General features: G+C 42.7%; 1 protein-coding gene across 4 annotated transcripts in view; it reads right to left on the reverse strand.

The window, feature by feature from the left end:
* The window catches only part of DDHD1 (DDHD domain containing 1), a 71,136-nt gene that overhangs the window by 18,792 nt on the left and 27,599 nt on the right, over nt 1-24,745 (reverse strand). For all 4 annotated transcript variants that reach the window (XM_071745174.1, XM_071745175.1, XM_071745176.1 and 1 more), the window contains 4 exons: nt 21,120-21,248; nt 19,330-19,477; nt 8,868-8,974; nt 8,615-8,721 (listed from right to left, as the gene is read on the reverse strand). In XM_071745174.1, coding sequence (XP_071601275.1) covers nt 8,615-8,721; nt 8,868-8,974; nt 19,330-19,477; nt 21,120-21,248 — 491 coding nt within the window. The remainder of the gene's footprint in view (nt 1-8,614; nt 8,722-8,867; nt 8,975-19,329; nt 19,478-21,119; nt 21,249-24,745) is intronic.

Here is a 24,745-nt window from a genome sequence, read left to right on the forward strand (position 1 = left end):
CCAACAATTCTGTATCAGTACTAAGACTGGAAACTGAATCTTTTGGCATAGAGAAAATAAAAAAAATATTAATTTTAGCCCCAGCTACCAAAACTATTTGGTTAAGCAGGATATGAAGTTAAGATAATATTTAATCTTGATTTGCTTTCTCAGGTCTTAGAAAGCTTACAGTGTTCTCACTTGTAAAAGAAAAGCTTGGTTTGAAAAGGGCTGCAGTCCAGCAAATGTAATATGAAATGCTTTCAAATTTCTTTTGTAGTTACAGCTTGATATTTATCCTAACACTCCACATGAAAATACTTTCTCTGAACACCAATGGGTTTTATATTTTTTAAAATCAGTAACATTTTTCATTGGTATTAAATGTGAAAACCATAGCTACATATCAAATTGTCTCTCCTAGATGGCATCACTGTAATTAAAACCAACTTTTTAAGAGGTGATTTTTTTTTTTTCTAATCCAAAGCTTGTCTTTCTTGCTCACCCAGAGCTTGCTGACAGCTTCTCCTGCTCACACTGCACCTACATCCAAGGGCTTTCTGATTAAGGGAGCTCTTTCCCCTCTGATTTCCCTGGTACTTCTGCCAACCCCAAGCCTCCAGTCCATGGGATCTGTTATGTGCTTAGGAAACACCTGCTGTTTCTGCCTGAAAACAGGAAAGCAGGAATCATCCAGGGGAAAAAAAAAAAACAAACCAAAAATTTAATAGGGGAACACAACACAGCCAGACCCCTCTTTCTCTTTCCATCTCCCCTCTTGCCTCCTCCCTCTCAGTTCCCACAGTATTTTGGGGACCACTGGGACTGCTCACAAAGAGCACCCCCAGCAGTGATGCTCCTTGGCATCCCCCCAGCAGGGCTTTCCCTACAAAAAGGGAAAAGTTTCCCTGAACTTCTGCCCAACCCACATTAACCATCTTCTAAGGCTTCCCCTCCAGACCAAACAAGCTCAAATAGCTCACAAAAGGATGAATGGGGCAGGAGCTGACCCAGTCAGGGTTTTTTTTCCCCCTGTGCAGCTGCACTGACTGCTGATCTGCTGCTTGCTCCATCACCCTCTGCTCTCCCAGGAGGGCCAGTTTAGTGCAGCACATTTATGTGCCTGTTACTGGACAGATCAAACCAACCCAACAAAGGCAACACTTGTAATTTCTTAAAAAAAAAAATAGCCACATCAAATCCCTTCCTCCCAGCTGACCTTTCAACCACAGCAGCATTTCAGCAGCTGCCTGAGGACACTGCATGATGTGAACGGAAGGTCCAGAAATTTCTCCACTCTTGCTATTTTCTTCCCCAGAGAAGTCCTTTCTTCCTGTTCTGATTTTTAGGGGGAAAAAAAGTTTCCTAAGAACATTTGGCAGATCAGTGCACAAGTTTAATGCAGAATTAAAATGCTGCAAGCCTCGTAGCATTGCAAATACTCATCAGGTACCCAGAGAAAATGAAACACAAATAAAGAAGGGACTTGCAATGCTTCTGCAATGCCTTCAAGGCAATCAAATTTCCATGATTAATTTTATGGCAAGTCACAATCAGGCACACAAAGCATCCTGCAATTTTCAGGCTGGGGAAAGAGTCCTTATGTCCTAATACATTTTCAGACCTGCTCAGTACTGGCAGAAGCACAGGCACTGGAGACACAGCCTTTGACAGTCTGACAGAACAGCATCCAAGAAATGGATGAGTTTCCTACATGTTGTAGTCTGGTCCCAGAGGGAGAACTTGATTTCCAACAGTTAAAGAGCTCAGTAAAAGAGTAAATAGAGGAAAAAACCCATCAAACAACTGAGCAGATGTGGTACAGGTGCTGCTCCCTTGTGAAGCTCTTCTGAAAACGTGTTTCATTTTTGCTTCATGAAAAGGAAATGGATTACCAGGTGCCTGAAGCTCCCTTTCTCAGCTGAAGCTTTGCCAATAAACAGAAAACCCACAGGATCAAGTTGCTCAGCAAGTCATCAGCTTATATTCTGACAAACTGAGGTTAAATGCTCCACAGCCTTCACAAACCAAATTAAAGGCAGAACAAGGAACAGTTCTGCATGTTCATGGAGAGCTGGTGTGACAGTAGGGAAATTTCAGGGGAAGAAGCCAAAAGCCAGACAGCCAACCAAAGAGCAGCATTGCTGGACCAAAAAAGGCCAAAAAAGAAATCCCCTCTCCTTTCCAGTTACATGCCTGCTCGGTGTATGGTTTCCAAGAAGTCAAAAAATAACATCCCAGTCCCCTCATTCAGGAATCCTGGCAGGAAGGGATGGGAATCTGAGTCAGAGCAGAGATGTCACTGTCATCTCAGGCAGAAGAAGGAGCTGTGGCCAGGCTGGTAATAAAGGCAGAAGGATCAATGTCTTTCATCATCTCTTGGGGATTGGGTAAGCCTGAACTCTTGGATCAGGATGGGGAGCAAGTAACCATGTGAGCAGTGAAACACCCAGAGCTGCTGTCTTGGCTGAAGCCTTTGTGTGCAGAACATCAGAGCAGCCTGTGCTGAGCTGGAAAAAACCCAGACCTCTAAATCTCAGGCACCAGCACTCAAAACAGCTGCTCATTCCTCCTCTGATGCAAAGGAAGCCTTGTGAGACAGCAGTGTAAATAAGCAGGTCTGTTTTCTTGCAGAGCAGAAGGAAGCTGGCTGTGTGCATAGTGGCCCAACACCTCCTGGACCCACACCAAGGAGGTCCAGGCAGAAGGAAGAACTTCAGCCCTTGCCCATTTTAGCAGGCAGATGGCTGGGGGCAAAGGAGCTTTTCAGTGCATACCAGAAGTTCCAGGGTAGAAAATGATATTTTACCTTCAATATTGAAGAAATTGGAGGTTGTTTTGTTTTGTTTTTCCAACAACACAAGGAGCATGACACCCCTGGGCTGGCACCCTGCATGGAGAAGTAATGCAGAGCTCATATTGCTCTTGCTCAAATCCTCAGTGACATGTTTGCTGCCAAAATGTGGATACAGCACTCCAGTCCCAGCCTCTTTGATCTGTCACAGGCAAACCTGTCCTCCTCTTGGGCTGATTTTCTTCTTCTGAGACCACTCTCAGCTGACTGTTCTCCTGCTGTAAGATTCAGAAGGTCTTTCTCTCTGCCATCTCCACAGGACCCTCACCTGCTGGATGATCTTCTCCCATGAACAGCTTGAAGCCCAAAAGAAAAACCAACCCACCAGATAGCTACGTATGAAAAGGGAGTGCAGGAAACCTGACCCCTGCAGCCCTCCAGCTTGAATAGCAGGACTGTTTTTGTAGTCTTCATGGGCAAGGAATTTTAAGGAGATGTAAGTTTTGCGAGCAGCTCCCTCCAAATGTCAAGAGAACTTCAAGACAAAGTGCAAACTCACTTGAAATTCAGCCAGCAGGCAGTAAAAAGGTGTGTGAGCCAACTGGAGGTAGAAGAAGGTGCTTAAAAGTCAACAAAGGATGCACAGCTGAAGGATGGGTTGTGTAAAGGATCACGAAAGCAAAGACAAGGAGTGTTTGCTTCCCATGAACATGCCAGCACCCAACGCAGAGATGGGGAGACTGCTGACCCTCTGGAACACAACAGTTGTCACACTCCCTGATGGCATCACTGGTGGATGCCAGAAGAGTGTCACAACAACAGCTGAGAGGCCAGAAGGATACTTAGTTGTGTGAACAAACAGGAATGGCTGCATCTCTTTGTGACTCTTCCTACTGGAAAGCTGAGTCTAACCCATTTCTAACCAAGCCACGGTGTTCAAGACTAAGTTTAAGTTCAGATCCAGCAACCCATCTCTTTCATAAAGTTGAGAATACATTCAAGGGCAATAAAATGAGTTAAGCAACCCATGAAAGTGTTGCCAAGCAGCTCCTTGGTTCAATAAGAATAAGAAAAAACAGCGTTGAAATAACCTCAGTGAAAAATTTCCAGCTTCACATCCCTCTTGTTTTCAACCATACACAAGCCTTTTATTGCTGAAGAAGTGGGTAAGAGAAGGACATTTCCATTGCAAAACCTCATATCAAAAAAGAAATGAAAGCTCCAGTTTAAGTTCATACATGCCCTGAATTTCAGTAGTATCATGGTTAATTCTCCTTTTTAATATGTGTACAACAGCAAAGCACCAACAGGAACTGCATTCCTCCATGCCTTCTAAAACCTCTCACACACCTCCAGCACCACCAAGCCCACAGCCACCACATCCCAGCTCCTGTATTCTTCATTTCCTGACCTCATCTGAAGGAAAAGTTCAATACCCACTGTGTTTCCCTGCTCTTCAGAAGTCATGCATAAACATCTCCTACTCATCTTCTAAGGCTGTTGCAATAGTTGCACTACATTTTTAGAGATCTTGGGATGAGGAGTGTAAATAATATCTATCCTTTACCAAAGGTATTTGCTGCCAAGATGTACATCAATAATTGACATAATCACAATTAGCTTCCAAATAACTACAGTGAAAATCAGTAAAATAAACACTTAACAATATAATGAAGGTGACAACACTCCATTTACTAGCCATCAATTAAGTCTTTTTAATCTCCCTTACAGCCATTTATTATTAAAGAAATATGAAGCTACAGTGACACAGATGTGAAACCAAGTCACCCACTGCAGACACTAAAACCCACAATGATGTTACCAAGATCAGGATAAAAAAGTGAAAGGCTCATTCATTTAGAAACAGGCAGGTGTGCATCAAAATACCCATTTATTGCTTTTCCTTATGATCTGTGTGGTATTTAGAGAGGGATTCTGTTCTGCTCAGTGTGGATCACTGCCCAGATGAGGCCCAGCACGATGCACATGGAGCCAGAGCTGAATCTGTTGGCAGCAGACATCCTCCTGAGCAAACTCTGAGACCAGACTGTCTGAGATGTTCATGGGGCTGCACTGAATTATTAATACCTCTCTGGTATTGCATGACATGTCAGAAGTCAGAAGCACCTTTTGGATATTTTTCTACTGGGCTGCAGAAGAAACAATAGTTGAAAGCAGAGAGGGGGTCACCCACCATGCTCCTGGAACAAGCCAGCTGCCTCTGAAACACCTCTCTGCCATCCCACATGAAAGCTGATCTGACAAAGCTGCTGACTCCTGTAAGAAGATAGTGGCTACCTGCTTGCAAATCCACTAAGGAGTTGTTTAAAGAGTGGTCAGAAGCTATAAAGAATTTCTATTACATTATTTAAGAAGGTACATTATTTTTTACAGATGTGGGGAAAATCCTTGGAAGTAGAAAGAAAACTCACATCAAAGGTTTTTGGGTTTTTTTTTTTGCAAGGGCATGGAGTGAAACTACGAGGGGGATCAGTTTCAAACTGAAAGAGGGGAGATTGAGGTGAGATGTGAGGAAGAAATAGTTTGTTGTGAGGGTGCTGAGCCCCTGTGCCAGGTTTCCCAGAGAAGCTGTGGCTGCCCCATCCCTGGCAGTGTCTCAGCCCAGGTTGGATGGGGCTTGGAGCAACCTGGGCTGGTGGGAGGTGTCCCTGACCATGGCAGGGGGGTGGGAATAAATGATTTTTAAGGTCCCTTCCAACCCAAATCAGTCTGGGATTCTGCAGTCTGGGATTGGCTGCACTGGGATTCTGCTGCTTTTTGTTGTCAGAGCAGTGCATGGTTCACAGAAAACAGCCAAACCCTTGATCAAGAGGTGATTTCAATGTCTCTGGTCCTTGAATATCTCTAGAAGACCTGCCATGAAGATAATCCCATTTACCAATTATTTCCCTTCACCTGCAGGGTTTCATTTCCCAGTAGAAAGAGCTGAAATCCCTGAGCTTCCCCCTGGGCACAGCTCACAACCCATAAAGTGCCACTGAGGTTTATGAAAGGAAAACTGAGTTCTCTTGGTCACACATCATATCTGAAGTTTATAAAGGGTTAATAAAAAATTAACAGGCAGTTTTCAAATGGTTGCTCACTGAGGTGCCATCATCAGCTCATTAAGATCAATCTGTGACACAGAGCATTGAGACCCATTCCCTGCTTATGATGAGAAATAATTTGGTTTCACTTTCCTGATGAGAAAGAGATTTTAACAATGCACATATTGGAAATGGCTTTGCTCTTTAAGGGAAAAAAGTCTTTTCCCACCTCAAACCAGTCTGGGATTCTGGGATTGTTGAGTGTTGTGAAGAGCAGCTTTACTCTTCTCTAGGCTGAAATCCCTGCTGTTCCATGTGTTTCACAGCAAAGTTTATTGAACTCCTTATGAGATACTTTCAGAACTTGTGGATGGAAAGCATTAAAGATGCCCACAGCACACAAAGAAAGATCTCAGCATGATGAAATGGGGAGCAGGTAGAGTGATCCAGAGCCATGTGTGCTGATGTGAATACCTGGAAGACAAGGCTCGTGTCTGAGCTGGAATGAACACTCAAAACAAAGTGCCATAAAAGAAAAAGCTCTACAGTGAACATGGGAAAAATCCAATAGTTTCCAGAAGAAAGCTCAACTTGATTTTATGGTGTTTAAACTCTACAAAGTTAGGTCACAAGAAAATAAAATGGGATAAGGAAGAGTAGAGGAAAAAAACCAAAACACCAAACCAAACCCCAAAGCAAAGCAAATTTCCTTTCTGTAGGTAAAGGCCAAAAAAGGGTGAAAATTTATACAAAACCTACTTAATGACCATGAGCTTTACACAACTTCCAACCAAATGAGCTGAGTCAAACAAGAAGTCAGAACCCTGACAACCCAAAGGCAGAATGGGAACTCTGCAGCTGAATGAGCAAGAACAAAACCTGCAGCACAAACATCTTGAGTCCAACCCAAATCTCAATCTCAGAAACCTGTTCTTCAAGGTTTTAATGTCTCATTTGTGCTAGCACTTTCTTTTTGGGACAAATATTCACAATTTGAACTGTACACCTTTGCTTTGAGAAAGTGAAAAGATTTATCAGTGCCATCTGATTACAGCAAGGTATGATGAGCTTGTGCATTGGAGCAAACATTCCAAGCAAAGTCACTTGATTCAGTTAAAAAAAACCAAAACAACTTAACTCTTTTGTAATCAGATTTAAGCTCAGCCACAGCACACATTTTATTTGTCACACATACCTGCAAAACTACAGCCCTACTGAGCAATAAATGCAGTTTTTCATGCCCTGTTGGCCAACATACCTGAACCTCACTCACAGGCATAAGATGCTCACAGAAATACCAAACTCTAATGCAGTCTAAAAAAAAAAATCTATTTTTAATGCTGCCAGTGTAGTTTTCATTGCTTGCCATAGAAGTTCATTCTGGCCTCAGATCCACAACAAACAGAGAAAGGTGACAGAGAGTGGAGAACCCAGGAGTTCTGAGCAATGAACTCTGCATATTGAGCACCCAGTTACAGCTTTCTGTGCACCTCCTGCTAGTGTTGGAAGCTTCAAAGGCTCATAGTAATCTCACCACCATTGATGTTACCAGAAAAAAGGAGTATTATTAGGTAGTCTAGGGCTTAAAATTATACTGACAGTCTGAAGGACTTATACATATTTTAATGAAAGGTTGCATCAAAGCCTCTGCTCAACTTTGAATGTCTCTCCTCTCTCCCCCATGCACAGAGCACCAAGGCTGAAAAATATTACCCTTATTCAATACATACTGTAATCAATACAGAAAGAATTCCTGTAATTCCTACAGAAGGAATCCTCCTGGAAGGAGGTGGTAACAAGGTAGGTCTCAGTCTCTTCTACCAAGAAGCAAGTTATAGAACAAGAGGAAAGAGCCTCAAGTTGTGCCAGGGGAGGTTTAGGTTGGAGCTGGGGAAGAATTTCTCCCTGGAAAGGGTTGTCAGGGCCTGGCCCAGGCTGCCCAGGGTAGGGCTGGAGTCCCCATCATCCCTGGAGGGGTTTCAGAGCCCTGGAGATGTGGGGATGAGGGACATGGGGCAGGGGTGGCCTTGGCACTGGTGGGGTGAGGGTTGGACTCAATCACCTTCAAGTTCTTTTCCAATCAAAATGATTCTGTGATTCTCTAACCCTTAAACCTCCACAGGGGTTTCCTGGAAGCCTGAGGAAAGGTGCTCTTGGGGTGATGTGCTGTACATGTTTTACAGGCTCATTTATCATTTATTCAAGGCTTCTACCCTCTGATTAATGGGGTTACACAAACTAAAGCTCCCTACACAGATGTGGCAAGGTAAGAAGGGAGCTTCTGCTCTATGCACAGTCTCCTAACAAACAGGTAACTGAGTGCTGTCCTGCTTTTCCTGCAAGGCAAGTGTACCCAAAGGGACTAAAACTGGTTTGGGCATGTTCACACATGCTGCCATCCCATCCAACACCAATGATAACAACAAACATCCCCAGATTTTGCAAGAAATGAAGAATTCCAGCTCTATGGACTCCCATTTCTCTAAATACGCAGATGCATGAAAACGCTGTAAAAAACCTTCCCATTTCTAAGATGCTGATACAGACTCATTTTAGACAGGCATTTCTTTTCTAAATAAATAAGGCTGATGGTATATTTTGCTATTTCTCTACCCCTCTTACTCTTAAAACTCTGTATTTTGATTACTATGCATGACCACTACACACCTGCAACTCGTTGGTAGACTTCTTCACACTGTGTCTCTCAGAAGGCAACTTTGCTCCTACTCCTAAGTCCACTTTTTTTCAGCCTCTATGCTCTGCTCTAATAAAAATCACATCAAACCACACTTACTTCATCTCTGTACAGGGGGCTTGTGTAATACATGATATCCATTGCACTGCTGTTCAGCATGTCCCTTAAACCTCGAACTTTATCTGGAGTAATGGTGTCCACAGTGTCTGCAAAACAAAAACCAAGCAAAAAACCAGAGACTTGAGTCACATGCAGTAGAACAGCTCAATCCAAACAAGGCACACACAGCCTGCAACTTCTGAGGACAAATTTGCAGACTACTGGAAGAAAACTAATAAATGAAGTCACCTACCTCCATCAAGGGTAAGTTTTGATCTCCATTCAACTGGGAGAAACTCAACATGTGTTGCAAGATTGGAGAAATATTTTTCTTCTATTTTTCTCGCAGTATCTCGCATCCTATTAAAAAAAATAAAAAAGGAGAGAGAGAACAGGTTGATTTTGAGAGAACAAAATCTTGATTTTGATTTTTGATTGATCTTGGTTTTGATTTTTGAGAGAACAGTATGATTAGTGCTCTTATGGAATGAAGTCAACAACACATTTCTCACATTTCCACTGTTCAGGCATAGCAATGCGTGCTGACTAACAGAGGTAATGACCCCACCTCATGCTTTTGTTATAAAGTGCTGAAATTCTTATCAAATGAAAAATTTGGTGCACTACATGCTCAAAAGAAAGAGTCTGAAAAGCTGTAAATGTGTTATAGTATGGGCTTAATGTAAATCACCTAAATTCAGCTGAAAGATACCTGTTAAGTCTGGTGGGTTTGGGGTAGAATGTGACTGAAGATTAAGAATTTTACCACTGCCTTGAAATCTTGAATCCTCTGAAATCAACTATTTAAGCCAGTATGTAAGGAAGACAATTTAGTGCTTTTAAACAGCAAAGACAATTATTAAAAATATTACTTGAAAAGTCAGAGCTTTGCTTTAATTTTGCATCTCAAATGGGAAGGTTTGAGAGGTTTCAGAGGGAGAAACAGAATTACTCATTGGTGTTGCAACTTGTAGTAGCAAGTGGACAGGCTGACTGTCCTTTTAAAATACTCTTCCTTTTTAAAGCAGATCTGACCACAAACATCAAGGCACCTCCCTCAAGGGATGCAGGAAACATCAAAGACCTAAAAATCAAAGTATATCTGATCCTCTCTGTTGTCTGGGGGAGAAGGGGAGCAGTGGCATGTTAGATTCTTTCAAAAATGCTCCTTTACTGGCATTGTGTGAAAGGCTGATCAGCAAAAGGTGAAAACCAGCACAAAATTACTCAAGACAGTGAAATATCCATGTGTTCTATCAAACACATTCAGCAACCAAGCTGGGACAGTTATATTTTCCTTGACACTAATCTCAGATCTCAATGGTAATGGAATTTTTGAGGACTAAATCTGACTGGAGGGGACCAGTGCTGGGTTTCTAGCAGCTGGTTCCCAGTTCCAAGCATCAGAGGGGTTTTTATTTCGAAGGCAAAGCCCCAGAGTTTCAAGCTGTTCTTTTTTTCCCTCAATTTTTAAAGCAACCCCCTTTTAATGCTTTCTGCTATGATGACATTCATCTCCCAGCTGTACTTCTGTCACTCCAAATGTGGTTAATAAATTTAACCCCCTGAGGCACTTGAATATGTAAGTGATTTCTGGAATATATATATAAGAAAGGGATGGAAAATGGGGAAAAAGGGAGCATCCTTTACACCCTTTCTTCCAAAGCACTTACTGATGGCCTGACCAAATAGCCAAGAAATGCAGCTAATCAGCATCTCTATTTTTGAAGCCTGCTTTGCTTCCACTTCTAATCTCCTGGTCTCTAATCTAATAAAATGGCAAAAATTTAAGTAAAGCTGAATGTCCTTCTCATGATGAGAAAAAAAAAAAATAAACCAGCAAATGGATCTGCTTAAATCAGGGTTAATTTAAGGTCTGAACTGCCCCAGCCTTGCAAAGCACAGAACAACCCAGCCCACACAACATGCTTCTAATGACACAATTATTTGAGAACCCAACTTCAGCCACACAGAATTTCAAGATTATCAAGAAGATAAATACCTTAACATTCCTGGAGTCCCTGAGTAACCAAAACAAGAGAGAAACACACTTGTCTATACAAAATCAGATGATTATTAGAACAAGGAAATGGAGGGACCTAAAAACTAAATTAATGTCATTTGGAAATGCTAACAATTCTTTGGTTATTTTCAAACCAGTTTAACCTTCCCTGCATGAAGAAGGACTGTGGCCAGCTAAAATGAACTCTGAAACAGTAAATTTAGCAGGAAACCAGCCAAGCAGCAAACAAAAACTTCCAGGCTTCAAAGGAGTAAAAGCATTGAACTGTTGTATGAATAAAGCACAGAATTCTACACAGTTCTTTTAAGTGTAGGAACCAGCAAGCAACTTGATTCTAATACTGCAGAAAAACCCATCCAGACTATTTACACATCAGTAGCAGCTGTAAAAATGATGAGGAAAAAACTATTGGAGCTACTGACATCCCTGTCTCCAAATGTGACAGCCACAGGGTTTGTTCCTGCTCAAAAGGGTCCAGGTCTTACTTGGAGCTACTCACAAACTGAAAGAGAGGCATTTTAACTAAAAGTCTCCTTTCTAAAACTAGATGTATGAGTTCAGAAAAAGCTGCTGCCAAGGGATTCTGCCAAAGCTTGTGGGAAAAGCTTCAAGTCTCCCTCCGAAAAGCTGTGCCAGCTTTGTGTCCTTACCCAAAGTTCTGTGAAATGCAAAACCTAATTTTATTTGGATCTGGAGGGTTCCCCCACACGTCAGCTGAGGTTGGCCATGGGCCAGCAGGACAGTCCCAAACTGCTGCTAGAATGGATCACAGACAAACATTCAAAAGCACTGGGGTGCATGAAAAAACCACAAAATTCTGTGCTTCTCCCTTGTGCCATGCAAAATATATTCTGGTAGGAGTGCACAAAAGCTCTGTTGAAACCAGTTTTTGTTATCTGCTGCTTCACTGATGTCAAATCACGTGGGCAGCAATTGCATTTCTCGCTTTTTCAAGTGTGCTCCTTCCTGTGATACTACAAACTAGTGAATTTTTTTATTTTTTTTTTTTTTCAGTTTGCAAACTATGCAGTTATGAAAACATTTTTTTTCCCTTTCCACTAAACTTTCAGGTAATCCAGTTCACTGTTACTCTCCAAATACCATCAGAGGTGCAATTATTCTCTTGTTACTTTACAGGGGCAACATCAACCCAGTCTCCTGGTGACAAGAACCATGGAGGCATAAAGACACAGCAGCAGAGCCATTCCCAGTGAAACTCAGCTCCTGTGCAGTGAATGGCACTGCAACAATGGCACAACAACCCCATGGGGAGCTCCAGGCTGGGCACAGAGTGGCAGAAAGGGACCTGGGAGTCTGGATTGCCAGGAAGCTGAACAGGAGCCAGCAGTGTGCCCAGGTAGCCAAGAAGGCCAATGGCATCCTGGGCTGGCTCAGGAACAGCGTGGCCAGCAGGTCCAGGGAAGGGATTCTGCCCCTGTGCTCAGCCCTGGGGAGGCCACAGCTTGAGTCCTGTGTCCAGTTCTGGGCCCCTCAGCTCAGGAAGGAGATTGAGGTCCTGGAGCAGGTCCAGAGAAGAGCAAGGAGGCTGTGAAGGGATCCAGCACAAGTGCTGTGAGGAAGGGCTGAGGGAGCTGGGGGTGTTGAGGCTGGAGAAGAGGAGGCTCAGGGGAGACCTCATCACTCTCTACAACTCCCTGAAAGGAGGTTGGAGCCAGGGGGGGGTTGGGCTCTTTTCCCAGGCAATTCTCAGCAAGACAAGAGGGCACAAGAGGTCTCAAGTTGTGCCAGGGGAGGTTTAGGTTGGACATTAGAAAGAATTTCTTTCTGGAGAGGGTGCTCAGCCATTGGAATGGGCTGCCCAGGGAAGGGGTGGATTCTCCATCCCTGGAGATATTTCAAAAGAGCCTGGATGTGGCACTCAGTGCCATGGGCTGGGAACTGCAGTGGGAGTGGATCAAGGGTTGGACTTGATGAGCTCTGAGGTCCCTTCCAACCCCGCCAATTCTATGATTTTAAGCAGCAATTTTATAATATAAATAGTCATAAAACCTGTGGTGTAACTGCCAAGCAACCTGGTTGTGCACACATGCAGACCCCCAGAATATAAACCTGCTATACACAGACCTAGCTACCTGTTCTGCTAGAAAGTCTTTTTTTTTTTTTTTCCCCATCCTGGCTTTTTTACAATAAATATTTTGAGCTATTTTATTAGATGGCAAGGGCATCTACTCCCTTCCTGAAGTAACACCAACTGAAGTAATAAATCCCCATTTGAACAGGCAGAGACTTCTTTCCAGTACAAATGGATGTTGAAATACTGACCCCAGAGCAGCAATGATTTAAACCTATACATCAAAACAGATGTAACAACTCAAATTTAGTATTTTTCTAAGAAAAAAACCCCAAACACACAGGTGCAGATCCAATGCACACCTTAGAAAGCATTTTGCTGCTTTCCATGTAAAAAGTAATGGTCTGAAAATAGACACTTTGAGACTCACTACAGACAATAGGTGCTTGGCTGCCTTTCTCTGATTAAAATAATAAGTAATAAAATGGTATTTTCACAGGCATACATACTTGATTTAACAAAAATATTCCAGAGATATATTAGCATATGTATGATTACTGCTGTGTTACATTACTAATTTTACTTTCATGGAGCATTCACAAATACCACATTAAAACCTGAAGAGCTGCAAACAAATCAGCTTCAACTAGTAGATTAATTTTATAAAATGACCTTAATAACTGGTAACAGAACAAAATGCCTGAAAGCTTGAAGACATTACTTATTTTACACCCAAGTCATCTTTGCAGACTCTCTTCAGTCTTGGTTTAAAGCCAAGAAAGAGGGAATGGTCTTTAATTTGAAATGCATTACAGCAGTCAATTTTATTCTGAACTCTAAGAGACAGGGCAATGGGGCTGTCCCCACGAGAAAACCTAAACCTTTGCTGCAAAACTGTGTGGCTCCATTCCTGCTTTTTTGCCTTGCAACAGGTAAATGATGCTCTAAACCATTCCCAAGCTGCTTTCAGCACTCTGGAGCTCCCTCAGATGGAGGAGAGCACTCATTGCCTTTTCGAGGCAATAATCCCAGGAGTTAGTGAGGAAAAGCAGGGCTGGCTTCAATTTGGGAAGACAAAGTGAGAGCAGTGGGCAGGAGGAATAAAATCTGCTCAAGCCAGGGGAAATGAAAAGGAAACTGAAAAAGTTTGGCTGCTCCACAGAGATGCAAACAAACCTCACTCCAGGCAGATTTCAAAGAGCACCTGCAAGACACCAGTCACCTCCTGCCACTTCTCTCCAGGGATCCATCTGCTCTCAGACCAAAACCCATGAAGATTGCAGCTCTAGGACACAGGCAGACTCACTTCTGAAGAAAGACTGATCTCGAGCACAGATCCTATGAGGAGAGGCTGAGGGAGCTGGGGGTGTTGAGGCTGGAGAAGAGGAGGCTCAGGGGAGACCTCATCACTCTCTCCAACTCCCTGAAAGGAGGTTGGAGCCAGGGGGGGGTTGGGCTCTGTTCCCAGGCAACTCTCAGCAAGACAAGAGGGCACAAGAGGTCTCAAGTTGTGCCAGGGGAGGTTTAGGTTGGACATTAGAAAGAATTTCTTTCTGGAGAGGGTGATCAGACATTGGAATGGGCTGCCCAGGGAAGGGGTGGATTCTCCATCCCTGGAGATATTTCAAAAGAGCCTGGATGTGGCACTCAGTGCCATGGGCTGGGAACTGCAGCGGGAGTGGATCAAGGGTTGGACTTGATGAGCTCTGAGGTCCCTTCCAACCCAGCCAATTCTAGGATTCTAAATTCTAGGAAGTAACCCAAGTAAAGCCTGGTGGTGACTCAGGCTTCATCCTTTGCAAGAATAATGGTGCCCTGCTTGAGCAAAGGGACTGAAGCTGCTTGGTTGGTTGATTCCAGGATCCCTGAGAGCAGCCTGCAGAGATCCAGGTGCTCCAAACCCATCCAGGTGCCTCCCAGCCCACTACTTTCCAGCTGGTGCCAAGGTTGTCCCTGGGGGAGGTGCTGGCTCTGGCATACAGCAGATGAGGCATTGACTCTTCCTGTTGTCACCCCCTGCCTGTTTGCTGCTCATTCCCACTTTCCAGATGGGATTCCAGTTTTTTGGACCATCTGCAGGGATCTGAGACAGTGGTGCTGGGAAAGGTGGGCAGAAGTAAGGGGGAGGATGAGAACAGGAGCAAGAACAAGTCTAGAGATACCAGCAAGTCCTAGACAAGCTGTTCAAGCTTCCATCCAATATGCAGCCATATGTTAGATAATTAATAAATATACCCCAAATGAGCTCTTATGGAAGTATTTCATGCCCTAAGTATCACCTTTTACATCTTGGGCTGAACTTCTCATTTAGCTTGCAAGACAAGCTCCATTTGAACCTTGTAAGACAATTTTTATCACTTGGATATTTAATTTCAGAATTATTACCAGCACTGAAGAATGGAAAACAAGCACCTAATATTTACTTAATGCAGTGCAAGCTTTTAAATGGAAAATAATCCAAACTACCAAATATCTGAAAAAGCTAAAAATGACAGGAAATTTTCCAGGAAATCTTGGTTTAGGATTCCAGCAGCACATATTTCACCCACTGAAAGGTCTCTGAGAGGCTCTTCACTCTGTAAGGGTTTGCTTGCACTGGAAATGTACCCAAATAACTGTCCTGAAGTAATTATGATAATGATAATCCACAATTAAAATGCTTTCTAATGGGACCTGCAATAAAAATGTAATTGGTGATTATGGAATACCAAGATGATGTTGCTTGTGGAGACAGCAATTTTTGTGCCTCAAGCAGCAGCACAGGCAAATAGAATTTTGTGAATCAAAACAGGAGATTCAGGCAAACAGATCCCAGCTTCAGGGTAAGAGCAGCCAAGAAGTGTCACAACATTACAGCAGTTTTGGAAACACTTCATTCTGTTTTCAAGCACAGGAGATGATGAACTTGAGGGGGGCAGCCTAAAGATCTGACCTTTTAAGTCAGGTAAGACACCTGGTTTCTGGTTTTGTTTTTTGTTTTTTTGGTTTTTTTTAAAGGAGATTGAAAACATGCATGGAAAAAGAAGCTCAAGTCCTTTTTTTTTGCAAGGGCATGGAGTGAAACTACAAGGGGGATCAGTTTCAAACTGAAAGAGGGGAGATTGAGGTGAGATGTGAGGAAGAAATAGTTTGGTGTGAGGGTGCTGAGCCCCTGTGCCAGGTTTCCCAGAGAAGCTGTGGCTGCCCCATCCCTGGCAGTGTCTCAGCCCAGGTTGGATGGGGCCTGGAGCAAACTGGTCTAGTGGGAGGTGTCCCTGCCCATGCAGGGGGGCTGGAACTGGTTTTTAAGATCAATTCCAAGCCAATCCTTTCTGTAATTCTCTGATTAAGTCTATTTAATATGCATAAGGACCTCCCTCAACCTAGAAGTTCAACAGAATTGGAGATGAGGCTTCTGTGACAGAATATTCCCAATAACAGTATGAAAGTGCATACAGTAAAATAAAAAAAGATATCTCAAAAATGATTTTTTTAACATTGTACCCTGTAAGAAACCTAGAAATGTCAGGATACTGCACCTGATAGCAATTAAAAAACCCTTCCTAATTAAGTAGAGTATGCTATATCTTTGTTTACATTACAAAAAACCAGGGAATAGACTGTTCTTGCTTCCATCCCTCTGCTGCTGAGGAGGCTCCCAGCTCATTATTCCCCTCACATTAGATCAGCTGAATCACTGCTCCAGCCTGGAGGTGGAAATGTCTCTTCCCAGACAAGGAATTGTGCAGTTAGGATCAGCACTGACAGGAGCAGCTTGTTGTACCAGCTGCCCAGCTACATTTAGATAATAAATGTGTTTAACTACACTGGGCAGAAACAAAATCATGGCACATTTACCAAAGATTTGTTCATTCAAGCCTCCAGAAAATGGAGCTTTTCCATTTAGCTACTTACAGGGCTCCCTGTGACCACAGCATCTGAGCATGGTAATGATGAGACTCAACTCCATTCCTTAATGAAATGAGTGCACATAATTTTCAATTACCCTGGAAGCAGAGTTCTGTTTCCACCTCTGTAACCAACAGGATCTGCCTAATGATGCAAATGCATCACATCAGCTGAAATCCATTTCTTGTCCAGGGGTAACCAGAGGACAGAGCACACCAAAAGGGCTCTGGTAGGGTCTCTGACTGGCCTGGCTTAGAGAGTATTTCATGTCTGGGTTATAACATCTATTTTTGCTCTTTTCTTTCTCTTTTATTTCTTTTAGGACTACTTGTGTAAGTGAGGTGAGGTTTTTGTGTTATGAGCTGAAGTGTTGCTCTCACACAGGTTGAAATAAATACAAAATATTTATGCCAAAGCAGAACAAACCCCAAAAGAAATAGCAATAAATGTATATAGCAAAGATAAACTGAGAAAGAGAAGAGATTTTTTTTTTTTGTGGATGCCTTTTTTGAAAGGCTTAAGTTACAGATGTAGTGTGGCTGCACCTGCAGGTTTCCTGCTAAAAAACATGGATTTAAAAGGAAAACAACACTGAGGTCTTTTTCCCTTACCTTCTACTTTAAAGTGTGAACAGTAAAAAAAATTTCTCCTTACCCACCTTATTTTTCAAAAGGCTTTTGCCTCCCTGTGTCCCTCGTGCAAAAGAATGTAATAATAAAACAAAAATCACATGCAGATATCATAGATGAAAGTGCTAACAGAAAGTGCTGGTATGGCTTGTGAGAGCTGCCACTGTGCTGGCCTGCCAGACATTTCTTCTAAAATTTCATCCTAGAACATATGGGATCTTCCTCACTGAGAAGTTTTAAGCTGTAAAAAAACAAACCAAAACCAAAAAAACCACAAAAAAACACCCAAAACAAAAAAAAAAGAGGGACTTCAATCTAAAATGATGCTTTCATTTGCAGATTTCATACAGAATACACTATTTATGCAAATAATTGGCATTTTAAAAGTCTATGCAATACTGCCTGATACTCCTTGAGGATATAAGCAAGATTTACTGAAGCACAAAAAGTCTTGTTTCCCTTTTATCTAAAAGATTTCCCATAATGTGCTGCCAGTTAAAGCAGGACTTCTTATCAAATGAATGCCTGTGCACCATGAGCTGAAATTAATCCACTCATATAACCCCTGTACATATGTTCTGTGGAAAATGGGATACAAAGAGAAAGAAAAAGTAGGAAAATGAATGATTCCGTGGTGGAAGATTTATTCCTCAAGGCTGTTAAAAGAGCAACTTCTATTTAGGGTATTTGCATTTCCAGCCTCCTACAAACATATAGGTTTTTACATGTATTTTTGGTGAATAATTTCACCTTTTTCTCAAGGGTTGGAGATCCTTTTTCTCTTTGGTTTCCATTGCTTGCCCTTAACCCAAGTAAAAGAGCAGTGAGGTGCCCAAAGAAGGGGAGTGGGGAGCAGAGGGTTTCTGCTTTGAGGTGACAAATGACAGAGCAGCAGAAACAAGAGGTCTGTTCTCCCACACCAGAGGACACTGGAGGGGAACAATGAGCCAGAGGAACCTGGGAACCTGATGGGACACAGCATGATGATGGCATCTGAGCCCTGGCCTATGCAGCCATACTGGATTTAACTGGAAGTTCACAAAGCTCTTGCCAGGAAAGCAGCAGTCCCAGCTTTAAACACATTTTTGCAGGAATCACTGGCTGTGTCACTATTTCTGTCAGTTTTGATGGGAGATGGAACTGGTTGGGACACACATACTCAACCATCTGTGCACTCCAGAACTGTACTTAATGCCTCTCAGCTAATGAAGCATTCCATAACACCATCTTGTCCCCCCCAATCCTGTCATCACAACCTTTCAGTTTCTTCTTTCTGATCCTTCCTTGGTTTATTTTCTACCTAATACCATGCACAACAAACACAATGGGACAAGTTTGGGGTGGTTTATCTTCTAACACAGAAAGCATCCCCAACCTCCCTGGGCAACCTGTTCCAGGCTCTCACCACCCTCACACTAAAGAATTTCTTCCTAATGTCTAACCTAAATCTCCCCTCTTCCACTTGAAAAACATCCCCCCCCTCATCCCCATGCTATGTAAGATGCATCACCATCTCCTTCCAGAGCTGGATGGGATGGAGACCTCATTCTCCTCAAAAACCCAGCACCAAGCAGGGGCCCTGGAGCAGGGGATGCAGCCCTTCACTTGGAAGGGGTTTCAAGCCCTTCCCCCTGACCCCATCCCTCCCTGCCCTTGTCCCCAGTCCCTCCCCAGCTTTCCTGGAGCCCCTTCAGGCACTGGAAGGTGCTCTAAGGTCTCCCCATTGCAGCTTCTCTTCTCCAGCCTGAAAACCCCCAACTTTCTCAGCTTGTCCTCACAGAAGAGGTGCTCCAGCCTTCAGATTATCTTTGTGGCCCCCCCATTTTCACCAAGTGTAAAAATTTTCCCCCCTTCCCTCAGCAAAGTTACTGACCAGAGCTGCTGGAAATTCACAAGCCAGCCCCCTGGAACCCCCAAGTGTTGAATACATCTTTGCTCTTCTGCCTTGCAGCTGCTCTCCCTAAGCCCATCCATCCAAAGGAACACAGAAAGCAGTAACCACAATATCAAAACTAAAGACTCAGGGGAAGAGGAGAAGGAAACAGGAAAAGATGCAGCTTAAAGCAAAGGGTCTGCTGGCATTTATAATGTCAGCCTTACATTCAGGCCAGAGTAGGTACTGCAAATATTACAAAGCACTCACATAGCTGTATTTTTGATGATCCTTCCTTGGTCCATTTTCTGCCCAATACCATGCACAACAAAGACAATGTGACTAGTTTGGGGTGGCTTGTCTTCTAACGTAGCTTCTTCTACATAGCCTCTATGTAGCCTTGTCCCACTACTTGAAGCTGCAGAAAAAACATTATCCTAGATCAGTTATGAAGTGCAATGGTCTCATTTGTTGACAGAAGCTTGACTTGTCTCAGACCAATATATTCAAGTATTTTGAAAATACAAATTATACATAAAGGGACAGCATGTATTCTGAAATATCTGCAATTTTAAATCCAGAGAGATCTGAGCCACGAGGTGATATTAATGGTATGGGTCAATGTATTAAAAGGCCACTGGGAAGACAACTGATTTCAGAGAGGTTCTGAAAAACAACTTTGCTAGAAAACAGTTGAAGAATTGTCCATCCTCTTTCACAGCCCAGTACCCTACTTCTGTGTATCTCCATTGTTGAACTTATTTACATCCCCACTTTACTCCCACAGCCTGGAAGGATCATGGCAATGATCTGGCCACAAAACTGGAAAACCTCATTCCTTTTCTGACCCAGGTGAGAGAGCTGGTTGCAAAGCTTTACAACTTTTTATTTTGAAAGGAAAACTTGAATTGCAACCTCAGATTTCCCCACTTGTTCTCCAGTCCAGTGGCCAAACCAAAAATCATCCACCCAGGGCAAACAAAAAAACTGAATTGTTGAATTATGGAATAATTCAGGTTGGAAAGGATCATCATGGATCATCCAGTCCAACCTTTGATTGGTTTGTTTTAAGGAAAACAGCACAAACCCACTAAGGGTAGTTTTTACACAGGAGAGGTTTTGTTTATAAAGTGAGCTTCTACTGGATATTTCTCCCCCCAAAATTGTTTAGGACAGATCTTAGTTATTATTTATTACACACTATGTAAATCATGTTCTGGATACAGAATACTTCCATTTCTTCTGGAACTGAAGCATTGTATTAGTTCTTGGCAAACATAAAATATCCACCCAAGATCCCTGTAGGGTAAGAGGGCATTAATTACAGAACAGAGGCATGGAGATTAAAGCCAAACCCAGTACCTGATCTTGTCTCTTCAAACACTAAGGCACAAAACAGAGGTGAATATTCTTGGTTTTGCAGTTGTCCAGCAGTGCAGAGGAGCACCACGACAGAGAGGCCAAGTTCCAGTTCTCTAGGTTGGCAATAATCTGCCTTTTGGTTGTGACCACCCTCTCTTCTACCCACCTCAGCCTTGCTGGCTTTCTAACTGATACTTTTGAGCTTAAATGAGCCTGGATTCCTACTGGAAACAATTTCTGCCTAAACATTACAGCCCTCCTCTCAGTTCATCCATCTGTTTAATGAACTGAAACCAAGCAAGAGGTGGTGAAAGGGAAAAGTCTGATCAGGTATTTAAGGAATGAATCACAGTATGCAAGTACACAGCAGGGAAGATAAGGTTGCAAAGGGAAATAATTCTTATATTGTACCTGCTAGACTCTGATACCATCCTATTTTCATGCACTTACTATGCAATGCTCACTGCTGCATTGATAATCATAATATAATATGTAATTAAAATATGTCCTAGCCTACATCTAGTTACAGGTACAAACAACAACCTAAGGACCCTCATGTATTCCCCTGTAAAACTGGGAAAATTGAGCTCACCACACATTTCAACTTCAAACTTGAAATCTCCTTTTAGCTTTCAACTTAACAAACTTCAAATACCAAATATTTAAAATAGTCTTTACATACTCTGAGAAAATATTACCTTTGGAAAACCCCAACTTTTGTGTAACAGTTCTTGCAATTTTAGATGTTGTTGCATCACTGTAAAGATAAACTTCATCCACACTGTGCCAGTCCACATGGTTGCGACTCAACTTTAGACTATGAATAGCTGCAGCAAAAAGGAACAACATTTAATTTAGATTAAAAAAAAAAAAAAAAAGCCTCTTCAAACACAGAGAGAGAAGAGTCATTTACACATAAGTTAAAATCTAGAGCTCCAGGATACCTAAATATGTGTTACTTCTTACCTTGGAAAGTTTTTTATATTTAGGATTGCATTAAAAGAAGCAGTTTGGAGACCACCTCTGAGGACATTTCACAGCACTCTCCTCCTTCCCAACCTTATTTAAGGGATGGTAGGTTTCCAAAAATATTCCCTTAGCTGAAAACAAACAGCAGGGAGGGCTGGGCAATGCATCTTGAAATACTGCAAGTTGGTGTGATGACCAGGTGGCTGCCTTGTGCATTCTTGCTAGAAAAACCCAATTTCACCTCTATTTTCTCTCTTCTGTGTCCCAGACAGAGATCCCTGGTTTTGACTGAGTCCACTAAAGCAACCCAGAGGCTTTCAAGGCTCCATTACTAGAAGTCTCCACTGAATTTCCATCCCTTCAGAAATATCTAGGAGCTGGAAATGCAGTTCAATGAGAAAAACCTCTGAATGAGTCATTTCTGGCACAGAACAGAAGCCTGCTCTTTCAAAAACCACTAAGAGCTCTACGTGGGGGTTTTATTGTGCAGTTATGGTGTTTTCCAGATTTGGAGCTCATTGAGCTCCAGGACCAACCCCTGACACACTGCCTGATGGTCAGGGAGCAGCAGGTTATCGTGCAAACCAGAGCCTCTCACTAAAGTTTAGAGCTGTCTGATTTGGAACTCTCATTTCACCTATGTCTGGAAATCTGCTTCTTAGGTCTCATCTAACGTGGGATACACAACATATGGAGAGCTAACAGCAACAGCCCTGTGACAAAAAAAAAAAAAGAAGTGTTATTTAACTGTCATCAGTCTTGCTAAAGAGTGGAAAACACCCAGAGGGGTTGTTTTGGGGTTGTTTTTTTTTTTCCTGTAACAGGTGGAGCTCGAACCTGTCCCCTCCTTGAAGCCACTCAAAGGAATTCTGTGTATTCCCCTCAAAACTTCTGAGAAAGAATTTCAGATTTCATATAAATTTCATATTTTAGCTCTGCTACAGCAGAAACCAGCCCCATGTTAAGCTCCACATCATGACATTTCACCTGTAGTATTTTTGTTTCTCTGCCAAGGCAGATAGCCCTGACATTGTCTGATGAAAAATGAAATGAAGTCTGTAAGAAGCAAGGGGACTAGAAAATGATTACCCCTTACATCCATTGAAAACAATGGGTTCACAAAAAAATAGCTGGAATTATATTGCTGTTTTACTCTGGCAGAACAAGAACAGGAAAAGAAATCAGCCAGGCTTTGAAGAGCAGAAACATCACCTTAGGTTCATGGCTGGCCAGAGCAAGAAGAAATCTAGTGAGAACTCAATGAAAATGTTTTCATAAACACCTCTGTAGGCCCAGGGTTTGAGTCCATGTCCAGAAGTCTCAATTTGGAGCTGGAGAAGGAAAGGAAAATCCCAGCAAAATTTCCTCTTTCAGGCTTGGAGACAACGAACCAGAGACTGATGTCCTGGGGCAGGCATGGAGGTGAGTGGCAAGGGACCTCCTTGCAGATGTCTCCTCCATCTCCAATTCTAGGACCAATGTAGAATTTTATGCATTGTTTAGCAGGTCTTCAAGAGCTGCTCCATCTGCAGCCTGTAAAATCCCTCTCAGAGTGTGTTCCTGGGGAAGCTGAGAGAGGAGGGGTGGAAGCTTGAATCCTTTGGAGAGCAACGTGCCCAATGTCCAAAGAATGCAGAGGAAGAGATGGAGAGAGCTATGGCTGAGTTCCTCATTTCCACTGGAAGAAGAAGAGATCCTCAAACTCTTTCTGGAATCAAGTTCACCTTCTCTAATGTGAAGAATATACAGAATTTCCCCTACCCTGCATGATTTGTTCTCACTTGAGAAGAGCAAATCTCTAACTTTAACTCTCATGGTGTTCTTCAAAACCACATTATGCTGAAGGACACATCAAAATCTACTCAAGCATTGAGGAACTGCAAATGAAAAATTCAACATTATATATTGGTCTACCTACTGCTGCTAACAAAAGCACCAGATGAAACAACCAGTAACCTTCAGTAGCTTCCTAATCCCTCATCTCTTGACACCAGACTAATTTACCTCTCTGAGTTGCTGACACATTGCATCCAAGCCCAGGTATCTTTTTACAGCACATGGATTATATACCTTCCCTTTCTACCCAGAATAATAATAAAAAATATGTTAATAAGTGTGTTTGTTCTTGCTTCTCAGTTTTCCTTCAAGCACAAAATATCAGGGTTTTTTAGGGAAGTGCCAGGATCCAGAACATGCTCATGGACAACACCTTCCAGAGCCTCTACCTCTTTGCCAGCAAGATGCTACCATTTGGAATTTTAATCAACATTATTACATTTTATTTTACACCCTTCAATTTTGCCTACCAAGGCATTCACTACTTTGCTTTTGAGTGCCTGCCTGTCCATGTGCAGACTCCAGAGCAAAGTCCAAACCAGCAGTGGAAAAACCCCAAGCACTGAAAACCAGGAGCTGCAGGGTATTTAAAAGGCACCAAGCACTCTAGTGCAGTACTTTGCAGAAGTCTGGATGACACTTCCAGGGTGTCTCTGTTTTACCAACCAGTGGACACACTGCTTTAGAAATTAACAGGAGTCAGCTGGGTCAATGACACACATTAAAACCCTGTTTGGAAATCCCATGGGATGCACTGTTTAAAGAAGTCCACCTGTGGATCATGGCATTTGTTCCACAGACCAAACCACCCCCTTCCTGGAGTGGGGTGAGATGTTGTCTCTTTTTTTAAATTTATATAGACCCTGGATGTCTGAGCATCCTCAGATGCTGGGTGTGATCTCCACCAGTGGAAATCCCCTAATAAGAGAAAATCTGTCACCCTAAGCTCCAGACCCTCTTGGTGTGCAAGAATATCCCTTCAAAACAGGAGTGACACCCACTTGATGGCTCTGGCTGTGTGCTCTCTATCCTCACACCAGCATCTGCCCCAGCAATGACAGGATTTGGGGAGAGAAAAATGGTTCAAACCTTGCTGATGGGCATGGCAGGAACCCATCTGAGAGGGGAGCTGTCTGGTGGAGATGGGTCCCAGGGATCCACAAACCCTGTGGGCATGGAAATCTAGGCAGAGATAGGGTCATTATGTACAGGAGATATTCTTTAGGTAAATAACCAAACCCTGCAAACCTCTTCATTAGGGCCAACACTGCACCAAAGACTGTGAAGAGATCCTTAAGAGCTTCTCAAGAGCCCAACCAAAAGGAGCTTCTGCTGCTGACTGTCCCAGGGTGTGTTAATGGTGAGGCAGAGAACAACAAAAAAAGTGTCTTTGGAGAGTATTTGATAGCAGTTTGAAAGTAAGCATCCTAAAAAAAAATAAATATGAAAACTGTGCTTTCCAGGCATGGGATAAAGTTGATCTTCAAGGGCCCTTCCAACTCAAACCACCCTGTGATAA

This window comes from Heliangelus exortis, chromosome 5 (genome assembly GCF_036169615.1).
Source record: "Heliangelus exortis chromosome 5, bHelExo1.hap1, whole genome shotgun sequence".
Lineage (NCBI taxonomy): Eukaryota > Metazoa > Chordata > Aves > Apodiformes > Trochilidae > Heliangelus > Heliangelus exortis.